At 37.7% G+C, this 15,701-nt stretch overlaps 3 protein-coding genes across 5 annotated transcripts in view; 2 read left to right on the top strand and 1 right to left on the bottom strand.

Moving 5' to 3' along the window:
- Window positions 1-9,660, top strand: part of LOC145497232 (uncharacterized) — a 10,030-nt gene extending 370 nt beyond the window's left edge. Inside the window, exons 2-7 of one of the 2 annotated variants that reach the window (XM_081477050.1) lie at window positions 154-423; window positions 4,127-4,537; window positions 5,197-5,244; window positions 5,939-5,986; window positions 6,621-6,701; window positions 7,301-8,291. In XM_081477050.1, the coding sequence (XP_081333176.1) occupies window positions 372-423; window positions 4,127-4,537; window positions 5,197-5,244; window positions 5,939-5,986; window positions 6,621-6,701; window positions 7,301-7,422 (762 nt within the window). In that variant the 5' untranslated portion in view covers window positions 154-371 and the 3' untranslated portion in view covers window positions 7,423-8,291. Of the gene's footprint in view, window positions 1-153; window positions 424-4,126; window positions 4,538-5,196; window positions 5,245-5,938; window positions 5,987-6,620; window positions 6,702-7,300; window positions 8,292-8,797 lie in introns of those variants that run through there. The other variant, XM_081477049.1, reaches the window with a different exon arrangement.
- Window positions 1-15,579, bottom strand: part of LOC145497236 (tyrosine-protein kinase Src42A-like) — a 20,920-nt gene extending 5,341 nt beyond the window's left edge. Inside the window, exons 1-2 of one of the 2 annotated variants that reach the window (XM_081477057.1) lie at window positions 14,948-15,579; window positions 12,668-14,211 (exon numbers count right to left, since the gene is read on the bottom strand). In XM_081477057.1, the coding sequence (XP_081333183.1) occupies window positions 14,112-14,211; window positions 14,948-15,120 (273 nt within the window). In that variant the 5' untranslated portion in view covers window positions 15,121-15,579 and the 3' untranslated portion in view covers window positions 12,668-14,111. Of the gene's footprint in view, window positions 1-12,667; window positions 14,212-14,947 lie in introns of those variants that run through there. The other variant, XM_081477058.1, reaches the window with a different exon arrangement.
- LOC145497233 (uncharacterized) overlaps window positions 1-15,701 on the top strand; it is a 66,657-nt gene that overhangs the window by 11,868 nt on the left and 39,088 nt on the right. The gene's annotated exons all lie outside the window — the stretch shown is intronic.

The following is a 15,701-nucleotide window of genomic DNA, read 5'->3' on the forward strand; positions in this document are numbered from 1 at the left end:
CGTGCATGCATTTTATACTGTAAATGAAATACGACTAACAAGACTTGCGATCGAAAGTGACTCGAGGTCAGAAACAAACGTTTTCTAGGTTCATGTTCTCGTTATCTTCCCTTTAATAGACACTTTTATTATTCTCTTGAAATACTTTCCCAGTGCCAAAACCATGGTGTCAAGCTACTGATCGTGCTCGATGAAATAAACTGGACGCCAGACATTCACTTATTCACGGAAGTTGAAAGTCGAAAGTCCACAAGCTGTCCATAAGAGAGAGACTGGGATCGAGGCGGCGAGGCTACCCAACTTTCCAGGACGATCACGTGGGTGGATCCCAGTATTCGCAAGGTGAGAATTGATCAAGTCATCGCGCGAAGATGAAGCTCTCCCTTTCTTTCGGGCTTGCCATGGTGCTAACCATTTGTACAGGTAAGAAAAGTGTTTTTGAGTAGCTACTGCGGCATCCGGTCACTTTGCCGCATAGTCATTTCGCCCCCAATCACTTCGCCCCAACCAAAAGTCAGTTCGCTCCATAATTTCCATAAGTTCGATTAGTTCGATTGCTCCAAAAATTTTGCGAGAGTTCAATTGTGTTCGATTACCGAAATCAATCGAACCCAATCGCGTGATTGAGTTTGATTAATCGAACGTTCGATTTGTTTTGATTTGTGGTACGTCGGGAGTTATGGTGGTGCGTGACATAAAGCTAAGATCGCGTTTGTCGAAAAATGTACACTTATCTCGTGATTTTTAGCCATTTTAGGAAATAAAGTATAAGGAAAAGTGCTTGGTAAATGTTTTCTGGTTCGGTTCAGATAATCAGTCGACTAGATAGCCAACGAAAGTAAGTTCCAGATGTTTACACCATTTTCCGGCCGCCATATTGGAGGACTAAGGGTCCACCTACATGGCAACTCCATACTAGGCTCTATAATTTTGCCCGGAACATTTCAACAAGTGTTTCAACTTTGGGACAATGCACACACCCTAAACTTGGAGAACTGTCTTCTTTATTTATCGTCTCATTAATATCACAATTTCTTGACTTTATCCATTGAATGGTTTTTGATTTTATATTTTGTTTCGTGACAATGAACACACTCTATTCGAATGACAGGTTATTTCATCCAGTCACAGGCAGCCCAAGCTCACGATGCGAGGAGTCATCATATTTTTTATCTTTTTTTTTTTTTACTTTTATGGGAACATTCAGTGAAATGTGATGTATACGACCGACATATACAGTATTACATAGCGACCAAGTTTGAATACGCGGAACGTGACTCTCGCTTTGCAGAATAATGGTCAATGGTTTGTATGGGAATGCAATGGTTTTGCTTTAAAAGTCAATTATTCTTATATTTTGTGGGCAAAATCTATATACTTACCCTGTTGTTATGTTGTATTAACAGTATTCTTTATTGTGCAGTTCCAGAAAATATCCATACTCGCCCCACAGAAGGAATTGGAATTTCCTGGGGGGTGAAGGACTCTATGAGACCAAAAAATTTAAAGACATGTATAAAGCTTAACTAGAATTTCCAGAGGTGTGGGGAGGTGTTAGAAAAAATCCCTTCCGTATGTGGGGGAGGTATGGATATTTACTGGAACTAAACATTGCTTGCCCACAGCTACTCAGGCTGATCTAACATGATTTTGGTGAGTTATTGTTGTGTGGGATTCCACTGCTTAAAAAGAACGACAAGGCCGGACACTGATTTCCGGAGTGCCCGCTGCTCAAAGCGAATAAATCTACTAAAGATAACCCTGCTGACTCAATTCAAAGAAGAGATGTTTTGAGTCGGCAGGGTTATTTTCAGTGGATTTATTCGCTTCGAGTGGCAGGCACTCCACTGAGAAATTAGTGTCTGGCCTTGTCTTTTAATTTCTTTTAGTACCTAGTAGAAACACACACAAGGATAACTCACCAAAATCAAGTTAGATCGACTTGAGGAGCTGGCAAACCACAAAGAATACAACACAGCAACAGGGTAAGTAGATTTTATTCACAAAATATAAGAATAATTGACTTTTAAAGCAAAACTGTTGCATTCCCATACAAACCTTTATAAATTCAAACCGTTTTAACACAACACTTCCATATACGCTGCAAGGTGCGAGTCAAGTTTTGTCTCTTCAAACTCTGTCATTGTGTAACAGTATATGTCAGCCATATATGTCATGTTTTGCTGAACATTCGCATAAAAGTAAAAAAAAAAAGTTAAAAAAATGATAACTCCTCGCATCATGAGCTTCAGCGGGCCACCTGTGATCTAGTGTACACCTTAATGGCTTGACTACACGTAAATCATAAAATTTGAACATTATTTTAACATTTCAAGTTTAATGCAAGATAGCAAAAAGGACTTATAATGTGATACTGGTGTGGCTTCCAGTTATCTAGTTATTCAGTGTCACTTCATCCTGTTAATCTGTGTATGTGTTGCAAACAAGTAGACCTTTTCACTGCAATCTTTTCACGCCATCTAGCTTACTTGGGGGCAAATTTAAAGCAGGGCAAAAATTACAGTAAATGTATGGGCAAAATAGAGAATCTAGTGTCTGACAAGTCACTGAAAATTTGGAATAAACAGTCGTCTAGTCCTTTGATTTTACAGGGGAACTATTAAAAAACAAACAATTAAGAGCCTGGTTAAGAGCCTGGTTTCCTGAGAGTCAAAACAAAAATAAATTATGAACCTTTCATGGCGGTGCTTCGCGATATGTCATCTTTATAATTACTGAAAATTCGCCTCACTTGAACTTTTCCCTGTTTATATTTGGATTTTAGTCAATTTTACTTAATCAACATAATTTTTTGATTGTGAAATTTGCGGGGGAAACTCAAAATTTCACTCATATCTGAAGCTATAAACTGACCTTCAAAATCCGTTTTGATACAGACAGAAAAACTTCTTGAGTGGAATTTCATGCACAAAAGAAAATTGAAAATTTCTGTTTCTTCTGCCAAGTGTAGCATTTACTGTGTAAAAGTCGTCAATGTTAAATTAAAAACTCAAAAAAAAAAAAAAACCCAGAAAAAAACAGAAAAAAAAAACATAGTGGCTTGCAAAAATAGGGTCGCGGCTCCGGCTCACAGGCTTGCACATTAGTTAGACTCCCATGCATATATTTTCCTTGTAACTTATAAAATACTTGTAACATCAATCACTCTCAACTTATTGCGCATCAAACTTTTAACTTCTCCCATACATTTACTGCAGTTTATGCCACATTTGCCCCCGAGCAAGATGGCGTCAGAAACTGTGAAAAGGTCTATTCCCTTAAAAACCAAAAGGTTATTATAATCATAGTACTGACAGGTTACTTTAATGCAAGGTTAAGCTTGCAGTCAGAATGCACACCTTCACTGCACTCATGTTAATTTGTGGGATCTGGGAAAGATAGTTGTATTAATCCAGCTCAGTTTTGATCCTTTGATTGGGTTATTGAATTGGTTAATTGATTAATTTATTGATAATTTTGATGAAAATCTTATCTCTGTTTTGTTTACAAAATAATCTATGTTATTGCCATTTCACCTTGCACTCCACATGATAAATCTCGGCAACTGAATTACTGTTAATTCTACTGGATGAGATTGAAACAAAGATGTACCAATTGTAATGCAGTTTCAACTGAAATGTATATAGCTCTCCCTTATTTTTTTTTTTCTACATCCGGGAGCAATGTTATTGGGTCTTGCACTGTGAGACCTTGGAAAGTTTAAGAGGTTCCTGATATATTATACTGAACAGTTAATTGTTACTTGTGTAAACATCAGACTTAAAACTTTTAACATCAATACAATGAATTCAAAGTCGATAATCACCATGCATGCATGTATACACTTTCATGTATATATATAGCCACTTTCTCAAAGGGTAAGGAGAATTTATTAGGTATATATGTTTAAATCTAATAAAACATACATATTTTACTTTGTTGAAAAAATTAAAAATCAGTAAAATGTTTGTTTTATAATGCTGGATTATATTTTTTCCAAGTCTAATAAATTGTAGCTAATCAGCTTGCTGTTTTGTTTTTTGTTTTTTTTTTAACTCAAACTGTCAGATCCTTAAAGGAACAAACTATTAATAATAATTAGTATTTACTGTTTTCAAACTTTCAGCTGACGTAATGGCCAAAAGGAGAAAATTCCTTCGTGGAAAAATATTAACAGTGACTAACTCATTTAACTTAACACGCATGAACTGCAGTCAAGAAATTCTGATTTATTCGCCGAAGGTGACCAATTTGGCTCGTCGGTTAGGTTCATGCCGTAACTCGAAATATTGGGCTAAAGATGCAACAGATAGTCCTGGAATATTGAACAACGAAACTATAAGAAACTTCAGCCTGGGACATGTGGGCTTGAACTGTGGTCGGAATATTTCTGGCTATAATTTTGTATGGCATGCCAGTGTGAAAGTTTCCACACTAACCACTGGTCAACCACCATTCAGTGAAATTATCTTCACAATACGATGTAGGGACAACAGTGGGTCAAATATTAGACACGATGAGGCCTATCACATAAAAAGTAAGTCAAATATAAGTCTACATACATTACTGGAGAGTAGAAATCATCCAAATAATTAACTAGCATGTTCAATTCATGTACAGTGTATTTATCCCATATCAGTTGGGTTTTTTAACTATGTTGCATTGATTTGAAATATTTGTTTCCTTATTGTTTGAATGGGCATGCCTGTAATTAAACAAGCTATTGAGCTTTAGTGCTTGTATATCTAAGTGCATGCTGACCACCATAAATAAGATTTAAATTTTTACTTTTGTTTTACGTGTAAATCATGTGGGTAGCCTGAATTACAGGTATCCAATTACAAAAAGTTCAAATTGGATACCTGTAATCGGACACCCGCATGATTGCGTGCCACTTACTCAACAAATAGGCGCATGGAGAACCAATCATGATCGGGAATGTTTTTATAGATACGATTAACAGAATTATTGTTATTTCCTAACAGCTGTGTGTTATAATCCCTTTTAAAAAATACCATCCTTTATGGATGGCAGTCATGCATACAGTGTATAATAATTATAACTTAATACATAATTAGAATTTTTTGATCAGCTGTAGTTTACATTCATTTGTTATTTCATTTCTTGGACCCACACATTCCAGAAGATTCAATACTATAATTACTCAGTACATATTTTGCCTTATTACCTTGACAGAGGCTGAGTCAAACAAGACTTTACTTACGCAGAAACCAGCTACAACAAGTAATAACTTCTCATGTTTTAATCATTCAGTTAAACTGTTAATGATTATTATTTCCTAACAGCTGTGTGTTATAATCTCTAATACCATCCTTTATGGATGGCAGTCATGCATACAGTGTATGAAAATAACACTCCTGTACGTTTCGAATTCGTCTTTAATTCTAACGATTCACTTAAAACCAAAATAACAAATACAGAAATTAATAAATACGAACTGAAAATACAACAATACAGAAAACAGCAAAAAATATAAAGGAAAAAACTAGATTACTTACAAGATCTCTACGGCACTCCAGAACTGACAACGACTGAATACAACTAAAAAACTACAATGTTTTTAAACGGAATTTTGAACTAAAAGAATAAACTTAACGAGGTTGTAACATAATAAACAATAGACAATTACATAACACGACGAGAAAAAACTAATTTGCATTTAAAACTGCACAAAAAAGGTACGCAAAAAATTAACCTTTAACAGCAAAGACAAAACAAAATAGAAAAGGCGACCAAAAACGGAAAAATTTAACTCTCGTGGCTACAGTGTATAATAATTATAACTTAATACATAATTAGAATTTTTTGATCAGCTGTAGTTTGCATTCATTTGTTATTTCATTTCTTGGACCCACACATTCCAGAAGATTCAATACTATAATTACTCTGTACATATTTTGCCTTATTACCTTGACAGAGGCTGAGTCAAACAAGATTTTACTTACGCAGAAACCAGCTACAACAGGTAATAACTTCTCATGTTTCAATCATTCAGTTAAACTGTTAATGATTATTATTTCCTAACAGCTGTGTGTTATAATCTCTAATACCATCCTTTATGGATGGCAGTCATGCATAAAATTAATTATGACTTACATAATTAGAATGTTTTGATCAGCTGTATTTTACATTCATTTATTGTAACACAGCTTCAATGTAAATCACTGCCGTTTAACAGTTGAATTCTGTGGTGAATAAAGTTTGTTCATTCATTTCGGTTTGTTCATTCATCCAAGTAGCTGATACAAATTTACTTGCAGAAAGATAGTTGTATTTGTTTTAATAGTAAATGAGGTGGGGCGGAGAGATTATAGTAAATTGAAAAACTTGCTGAGATGCCAGGACCTTTAAGCCTGCATGCACAGATGTATTTCTGGCTGTTGCTTGTCTCTGCTGAGAGACAAGCGACAGCTGGAAATATGTCTGTGTTTGCAGGCCACCAGGACCCTTGTTTGAAAATCCCAGACCTTGACTTTATTTAAAAACAATTTAATTATTAATTTGTGTAAAAATCTAAGCCCATCAACATGAATAGTCAACTAATCTGTTTGCTATCCCTTTAATTCAGTAATGTTCGTTCATTACCTTATCAATTTCAGCTGGCACTACAGTTACAGACCTGCCACTTAGTTCTACTTTGACACTACCACCACCATCAATTAAGCCTGTACTTCATGATGGTAAGCTCATAAATGCTCAAAGTAACTAGTAGATGTCTTCTAGCTAAGAAAGAGTTGTAGGGACAAGGTCACAGCGTTATTTTACTTTAATTAGAGACAGCCAAACCTCTTCTGTGTTTAATTTGACCCAATCAGTTGTTGAAAGTGCCTTGTGCGCACAACAACAACAACTTTATTATGACTTTATTATGAGTTGTTGTGGTTAGTGCGCTCTACTCCGAAGTTCCAGGACGATCAGTTTGAGAATACGATTTGACGCAAATATTAATCGTAACATCTCAAATCAACCCCTCCACCCCCACCCCTCCTCCCTCATGACCATGCCAATAAAAAATTCAGTCACTCAGTTATCTTCTAATTTAAGGGCCTTTTATAATGTGACAACCTTGTTTTTTGGGTGGGTTGTTGGTGATTGGGTGGGAGGTGTTGCACTACAGTCTGTACTTCAACCCTATACCTTAAGCATGCATGTGGCATGTAAACCATGCCTTGTGGGAATCACGAAGAACGTGTGCGCACAGACAAAAGTAGGCACATATACATAATTATACAGTGTAGTGCATATAAATCTTTAATTCTGTAATTTCATCATTTTATAGATGGCAAGAGAGAAACAGAAGGTACACGTTTTGGCTTTAATGCCCTACTCCTAGCTGTAATTATAAACCTTTTAAAATGGCTTTGTACTCTAATTGTGCACTACCGTGTACTAATCTGCTGAGGTTATGTCATCCAGTGGAGGGACAGGGGGGTCCGTAGCCTGCTCTCCTGCTTCCCATAACTTTATCTCCCAACTCCCACCGTTTTCTATCCTGCTCTCGTAAATTAGCATAGACATTCCATTTGTTTCAAATGATCTTTGACACTTAGATTTAAGATATTTTTATAACGCACCAGTTAAAAGTCGCATTTTCATGACTTAATGTATACGTAGTTCGTATAATGTGAGGGTAGTTCTGAAAAGAACTGTTGTTGGTGACTGACATTTCGACAATCTGAGCGGATTGACTGGACTAAGTGGAAGCAATTCTGCTTCTGATGTTATCCTTGGCAGATTCTGATAAGTCTCGTCGACGAGACAGAACCACCTCAACACTGGATACAATAGACTCGGTCGTTATCCGTTTAGGCGTCACTGAGTGTTTTAGTCCATAGGACAGTACACATGAGTCTCGGTTTTGTCTAAGGGACGGGAAGAAATATTCCACGGTACAATCAGCCTCTTTATTATACATTGAACTCACTATCTCTTTTCTGATTGGCCGAAAGCCTACAGTGAATTTTTGAAATCAGCGCCTGTGACGTCATAACAGCAGATTATACAATAATCATGTCAAGGACACTCAAGGTCACGGGTAATCATGTCATGTATGACCGCAGTGCATGATTTCTAAGGGTAATCATGTCAGGTTCGCGCGCTTTGTGTTGCTTGTCATCAGTAAAGAAGCAAAAACATGACTTCCATTTTTTTTCGTTCAATGTATAATGAAACAATTATTAGACTCAGTTCTTGTGATATCCAAAATAATCAAGGTCTCGGTAAGGGTTATCAGCCTCAGCATTCAGCTTTGGCTGATAACCCCTACCTCGACCTTGATTATTCTGGACATCACAAAAACCTCATCCAGTAATTGTTTAATACTTGACAATAACTTGATGCGGCAAAATGGCAGAAAAACCGCTGATGCTGGCAGACTGCTGGCGCAATTAACACGTGGCAAAATACTTTTTCGGATTTGCAAAATATTTTTCTGGATTTAGCGACAATTATAAGATTTGCAAACTTGTTTGGGATTTGCAAAATATTATTTGTGGATTCAATAATTTTATCAAGTTAAGATTTGTGATAGATTTTGAGATTTGATGAACTCTTCAACGATGATTTCCAAAAAAAAACATTACGATTTGAAATATTTTTTCAGATTTTAAAAATATGTTTTCGGATTTCGTAAATATTTTGGGATTGACCCTTATCAGCTTCTGTAGTTTACATAATTGACGAAACACTACTGAGAAAAAGCTTTACTATACCTTAAGACAGTCATATAATATATAAGTGCAATTGAGTTTTAATCCGTATTTCAATCTTTTTATAGATGGGAAGAGAAAAACAGATAGAAGTCTTCTCTTGTATCTTGTCCTTGCAGCTGTATTTATAAGCGTTTTGAGGTGGCTTATTGCTCTAATGTTATCAATGAGGTCTAGCCTGCAGTCAGTTGCCACACGACTCAACTTCTGTAAAACAAATACGTTTTCCTGCTGAATCCTGCAGGTAAAGAAAAAAATGTTTGTCTATCAATGTGCAAGATGTGTCAATTTCAAGTTCTTTATAAGACAGTGTTCGGTAGGCTGCTAGTTTTCATAATTTGTGATTTTCGGAAACTTGAGCCGATGAGGATTCTCAACCAAGCTAGATTTCATATAGTTTTTCAACATGTTCTTAGACTTAACCGACACTTTGTCTGTCATTTCATTTTGTAATTTGTTTTGAAAACCCAGACATTTTAAAGAAAACATGGAAAACAATTGCTAAGCAATTGGGACTGTCGATGGCCAGTTTTACATGTGTCAAATCTAGAGATAACATATTCAGTCAGATGGGAATACCAGTTGTAGTAACTGCAGTTAAGTTTTCTTAATTGAATTGTGAAACAAGCACTCATTAAAAGGTACCTAACGATTATGTATATTATGGCGGTTGAACGGGGGTCTATTTATACTTCAAGCATTGTTCTTTTCTATAGACTATGCTTTTAAAGCTTGCATAGTTGAACGGGGTCTATTTATACTTTAAGTGTTGCTCTTTTCTATAGACTATGCATTTAAAGCCTGCATATTATTGTTACTGAGAAAATTCATTGTTTTATTGTAAGTGAAATTAAAGATTTCGTAAAATAGAAACTATTTTAAAATATATCATGCAGTTTTAATAAAAAGTTTCACTGGTTTTGTTGTATCATCACAATGTGACATTTGCTTTATATGGTAGCACATATCTGACCGTATTTGCTAAAACATGCCCGCAGACAGCTCAAAAACAATTCCAGCGGTCGGTGGTCTTCTGATCACCCCCCCCTGGCCAGGAGATTGGCCCATCATGCATGTAAGTGGCATGGGCCTATCCAGCAAGGTGCCATGTCAACACAGAAGCCTCAAACAAGGTTCAACAACCGAGCAAAATGCCCAAAACACGGTCAATATCAAGGTCATTTGGCAAGTTAAAGTCTAGATAAGTGAAGCTGTCAGTAAAAGACACCCTACCCTCCTCCCTGCTATTGACAGCTGGCCGCCAGCAAACCACCAGCAGATAGGCCAGTGCCTGAACCATGTCCCCAGCCGGGCCTTGATGGAGCTCCGCCCCCTCCCCGCTCCCTCCTCCCACTAAGTTTAGAGCTGCCGCTGGCTTAAGGCCTGGACTTAATCCCTGCCTAGCGCCTAGCGGCCATGTTTTTGCAAATCGCTCAGAGATATATATAGACAAGATCAAACATTCAATAACTTTGTTGAAGTAAATCACTTTGTTAAAGCAAAGACCCTCTACAAATTGACACATAGCATAATACAGGTAAAATAATTATCAATTGAAACTACAAATTCAGCAGAGCATGGCTAGTTTTCTGATTGTCTCACGACTCCCGGCTTGAAGCGGATAACTGAAGATCGAGAATGGACGGGCGATTCATTGATCTTTGTTACCTATAATTTTACACTGAAAAGATTTACAAAAAACATTAAATCATGCATTGAATATAACAAACATTTTCCTCTACAAAGTGACTACAAAAAAAGCATCAAAAGCAAACCAAACTCTGTTCTAAGCCCAAAAACCTCCCCAAAGTGACTGGAAACTGATTTACGCCAAAAAATTACTATCACGACCCACTAAGCTTGTTATTTTTTGTATACAACTGGATTTCAGCGGGGCAGACCTTGCAAACCAGCACTATAAACATCACAAACGAAGCGGAAATTTTGTCACCGTATTTGTCCTTCGTTCAGCGAAGTTATCGGTTATGAGTTCGATGTCTTGTCAAGCTTTTAAAATTCTTGATCAATTTGACTCCTTACAGGAATATGATGTTAGGCTGATGCTCCGCACCAGGGGGGAGTTCCAAATAAAAAGAACGGGGGTGCTCGTCGGACCTATTAGAGGTTAAAAAGGATTTTGGTACCTCTTAGGGTGTTCAGCCCTCAACATTTCCACAGTGGAAGCTTTTGCGGTACCTTTTAGGGTGTTGAGCCGAAAAAATATGACAGGAGATAGTGTGTTAGTTCAGAATGAGTACCACTTAGCGGGGGGGAGGGGGGGGGGATTTCAAGCCACGCCCACAAAACAGGATCTTGGTACCTCTTTTAGGGGTTCTCTTCAAAATTTCCGACGAGCATCTCCGCACCGGCCTCTTGTCAGATAGTCGTTTTTGGTTTGTCGTAACTTTCTTGATACTGAGCGAAATCTATTATTAAGTTATTTTCTCTCGCTTGCTTTCTTCGCGTGTTCCACTTAACTTCCACAGAGAACAACGCTCCGACGATTTGCCGTCCTTTGACGCAATCGCTTTGTTTAGGTGGAGCTGAATAGTCTGCATCATCTGTAGGAGGGCTAGGTTAATGTTCGCGACAATGAATAACTAAAACAATTATTCATTCGCACTTGTTGGATATGGAGTGAGTTTATTTTTATAGCAATGTACATGGGCAGTGCGCTGAAAAAGGAATCCTCAATTCACTTTTATCGCAGGAGCATCTCAGGGGTGTCCGGGGATGCACCCCCCTTACATAGAAACGATGAGGGTACTCGTTGTTCCTAATTTCCATGGTATATAGCCTGAGAACAGGCTCCCCGGCGAGGGCGAGAAAAAATGCGACGAGAGGAAGCGAGCGGGGCGTAACGGGGGAGACCTTGGACATTCTCTTAATACCGCCTTTCCATGATACCAGAAGTGATATCATGATCCGATTGGTTAAATCGCTGATTGTGACAGCTTTGAGTTAAATGTTCGACAGATCTTAACGACGGTTTGTAAATTTGCATATGATTTTTGCCGTTACCGAGAAAGGTACCGTCTGCTTCGAGAAATTCTTTACAATGTTATGAGGATCAGAATTACTTTTAGTGTCTCTGTCACGCAATCCCAGACTTTTCTAGAATTATCTTACAATCTGTAATATTCCAGAACTTTCTTTTATGTGACTCAGCAGTTTCCACAAATAGTACATCTTGTAACAAACTATAAATAACAACAGAACATTCTAGATGCTTAGAGTAAAAGAAAGAATAAAAGCAGGCTTGTAAGTAATACAAGATACACTCTCTCCTTATTTGCCCGAGAGCTTACCCTCGTGGCCGCTTGTGATTCAACTTTATGCTATGGATACGATACTGTGAGGAAGCTAAAATCAACTGCGATAACTATGGTGAAGCTATGACTTCGATAATTCTGCCCTTGCTATATCCGAGGAGAAGAAAGAGAAGCAAGAGATGGTAGCCGAAAAGGGAAAAAGACATAGAATTTACAGTTTATCATGAAGTCCTCTGTAAGAGTTTGTGTAAACAGAAGAATCCAGTGGGTGGAAAGAATGCAGTGAATCAAGAAAGCCAAGCATTATTGTTTACATTCGGTGGAAGTTGGAGTTCAAAGTTAATCAAGATGAATATCTGTATGGCCATGAAGGACAGTACGTCTGCTTTACGAACTGCTTAACTTCATCTTTAACCTAAGTAAATGTAACAGTGTAAAACTAATAAATAATAGTTCAAAAGGGTAACTGCTCGTTGTCACCCTTTTCTTGCGTACCTTATATCGTACTCAGGAGTTCTTTTCACTTATGCCTTGTTTGCGGACATCTCTTTGTTATTCCAGCACGTAACAACAATATTTTTTCAATTTTCAAAAAAAAAAAAAAATCCTCAGAGACAACAAAAACTGCTGAAAGAAATAATCGTGTATGGGGAGCAATGGAAAAAAAATCGAGCAAGTGCTTTGCAATATATGTCTAGCCCGCGTTTTACTGTTTTGAAAAAATCCTTGCATGTCACAGCTGAAAATTGCCGAACTCCCCGCCCTCAAAAAAAAAAAAAAAAAAAAAAAAAAAAATGCCATGGTCCGTCCCTTAATTGTAAAATACATTACAAAGCCAATGTCATTGTTAAAAGTTTATTGTTGTGGCTTGGGCGTATGCTCTTGCCACTAGTTTATAGGTGTTATTGAACTCAGTACCTTAATAGTCAGCCTCCACTACTTTCGATGCTATCGAACTTATTGACATTGCACGGTGAAGCGAACTCTTATTACTTTACTGCAAGTTGTGTTCCTGAAAGTATGTTTAATGTTTTTACCTTTAGTAGTTTTATAGTGATTTCCTTCGTTTCGACATGCTTCGATTAAAAAACAATAGCCAAACGCTCGCATTTAAACAAAAACAAAGGTGCGGCTGACTGGGGTCCTTTAAGGCCCCTACTGGGGGCTTAAGACTGTCGTAATGATTTTGATTTTCAGTTTCATAGTCGGAGCAAACAGACGGGGAGACTAGCGGATAACCTTTAAAGAAAACGACACCAGTATTTACCAGACCTACCGGAAAAGTTTTCTACTTAGCAGAAAACAGTTCTCTAATTATCTGGCAAATCGGCTAAACTTTTAACAAACGGTCCATCGTAATGGCATGACTAGCCTGAATTTTAACGCGTAGGGAGGTGATCAGATTGCTTCTTTATAATACACACTTTTTTCATAAGAACACTGTTTTTCCGGACGAGGTTGAATGCTCTTATTTCTCTGCCGATTTTAGGCTGAAAATAATCTCGTGAACATTCTTAGATAATAACGTATGACATTTTTGTTTTTGAATATACTTCGTGTCTGCATGGTGTTAAAGTAATTTTGGAGCCAGTCTGCAGGCATTTAAACCCGATATGACGCACGTGACTTCTTGTAGAAATTAAATGTTACTAGCATCAAACAAATGGCTCTTGTTCTTGGGCCATCGTAGTTTAACGAGGAATAAAACACAAATAGCGGTGATAAACATATTAAACTTACGCATTTTAATAACTTGACGTTTCGTATGCTACGCAACATACATTTTCAAAAGTGGAATAAAGACCGTTACAATTTTTGAAAACTATATATGAAATGGCTATTGCTGTTTTTGTTGCTTTTTAGCTAGTTTTCCCGTTTAAAGAAGGAATAATTTTATATAGTTTTAATTGTATTTACAAGTTTTCAACACACAAAATTATATTCTTTTCAAAATGTTGGCCTCGGCTTTGTTCTTAAAATACCTTTAAAATTAAGCGAATTTCAGCCTCGATATTGTTATAAAATATATTTTTACAAATGATAATCAATTCCACACGCTTCCGTTGAAGACCAGTCTAACAATGGGAAGCTAGGAGATCTTTTCCTGCTGTCAATAGTCATAAGTAACAGTTTCTATCCAATCCACGGCTGAGCCAAATGTCGGTCGCTCTGATGGGTTCTTATGCCAGCACAGTTTCATAAGATTATACCTACCGGAAAAAAAACACTACATTACAGCAAATCACGATATTGTTGAATATAACGCAGAAAGACACTTTGTCTTACTACATCTTTTCCAAGATGAAACCCCGAGAAAATGTTGCAGTAACATGCGATGGACAAACAAGATTCCCATCCCGGAAGAGTCGCTGCGCGCGAAGGAAACTAGACTTTTATGAGTTTCAGATCCAATCCAATAGAGTGAAAAGCCCCAGCAACAGCACTTTAACGAGGAGGATTGACCTCAGAGGCCCCGTTCACACTACGCAAGAGGAATTGGAAAACGGTGGTTTCACTCTGAAAAAGCATCACCGATAATTTTAGATTTGTGTTTCACGAAAACTCAATCGTTTTCGAAAAGCTCCGTTTTCAAAATGTTTCCGTTCACACGAAAACGATCGAAAAGCCGGCATTTTCAAATTCCTCCGGTTTAAATAGTATTTTCGAAAAGCCCTGTTTTGGTTATGTATTAGTGTGGACGGTAGGCCTAACCGTAGAAATAAAGCTGTGTTTTTAAATTCCTCCGGTTTAAATAGTATTTTCGAAAAGCCCTGTTTTGGTTATGTATTAGTGTGGACGGTAGGCCTAACCGTGGAAATAAAGCTGTGTTTTCAAATTCCTCCGATCCGGCGTAGTGTGGACGCTGCCAGAGAAGTTCTTAGCAATCACAAGGTGGGATAAGTGAGAAACACTTTCGGTGAACCGGCGATAATTCATTATACATACAAGTCTGAGCTCATGGCCGGAGTTCTTGGTAGTCTGTGACCACTTGCCACAAAGGTAAAAACTTCTTCTCCGGTCATTCCATCGTAAGGATTTTCTCCTGGAAACGTTTCAAATCGCTTATTAAGGCATTGTCGACTCTGAAGATACAGAAGAAATGAGCTCAACAGGCTCATGCTAGGGGTCTAGTTCAAGAACCGAAAAGTACAGTTGTATAAACTACATTTAAATTCTGCTTTGTACAGCATCAAGTCTAGCTTTTGAACCTCCTTAACCGCTCAAAGTACACACACACAAAAAAAAATACAATAAAAATGTGCTTAGCTTTATCGTGAGAACGCAAGCTGTCATTAGCGGTTTTACGAGTAGGAAATTGATGCGGGTGTTTTAGTCTTGTCGGCTCCAAACTGTCGAATATTGTGTTTCCTGGCCACGGAACTTAGTCGTGAGCTTCGCCTAAGCATCCGGGGCTCGATTGTCTTTCTCAATAACGGTTAAACCCCGCCTTACGGCCACCCCGCGTTAATGCGGCCAACTCATTTTTCTGGCCCTTTGGTGACCCGGGATTGACGGGGTTCCACTGTACCATAAACTGATTCCAACGGCTTTAATTCAGTTAAGCTAAGTCTTTTCTAGTGCGGAGGGCGAGGGAGGGAGGGAGGGGCTTATTCGAGAAGGGGTGCTAGAAATGTTTTAAGAACCGCAAACAAGAAATTACTCACCGAGAGTAAAAATCTCATACAGGACAATACCGTAA

This window comes from Orbicella franksi, chromosome 9, assembly GCF_964199315.1.
Source record: "Orbicella franksi chromosome 9, jaOrbFran1.1, whole genome shotgun sequence".
NCBI classification, from domain to species: Eukaryota; Metazoa; Cnidaria; class Anthozoa; order Scleractinia; family Merulinidae; genus Orbicella; species Orbicella franksi.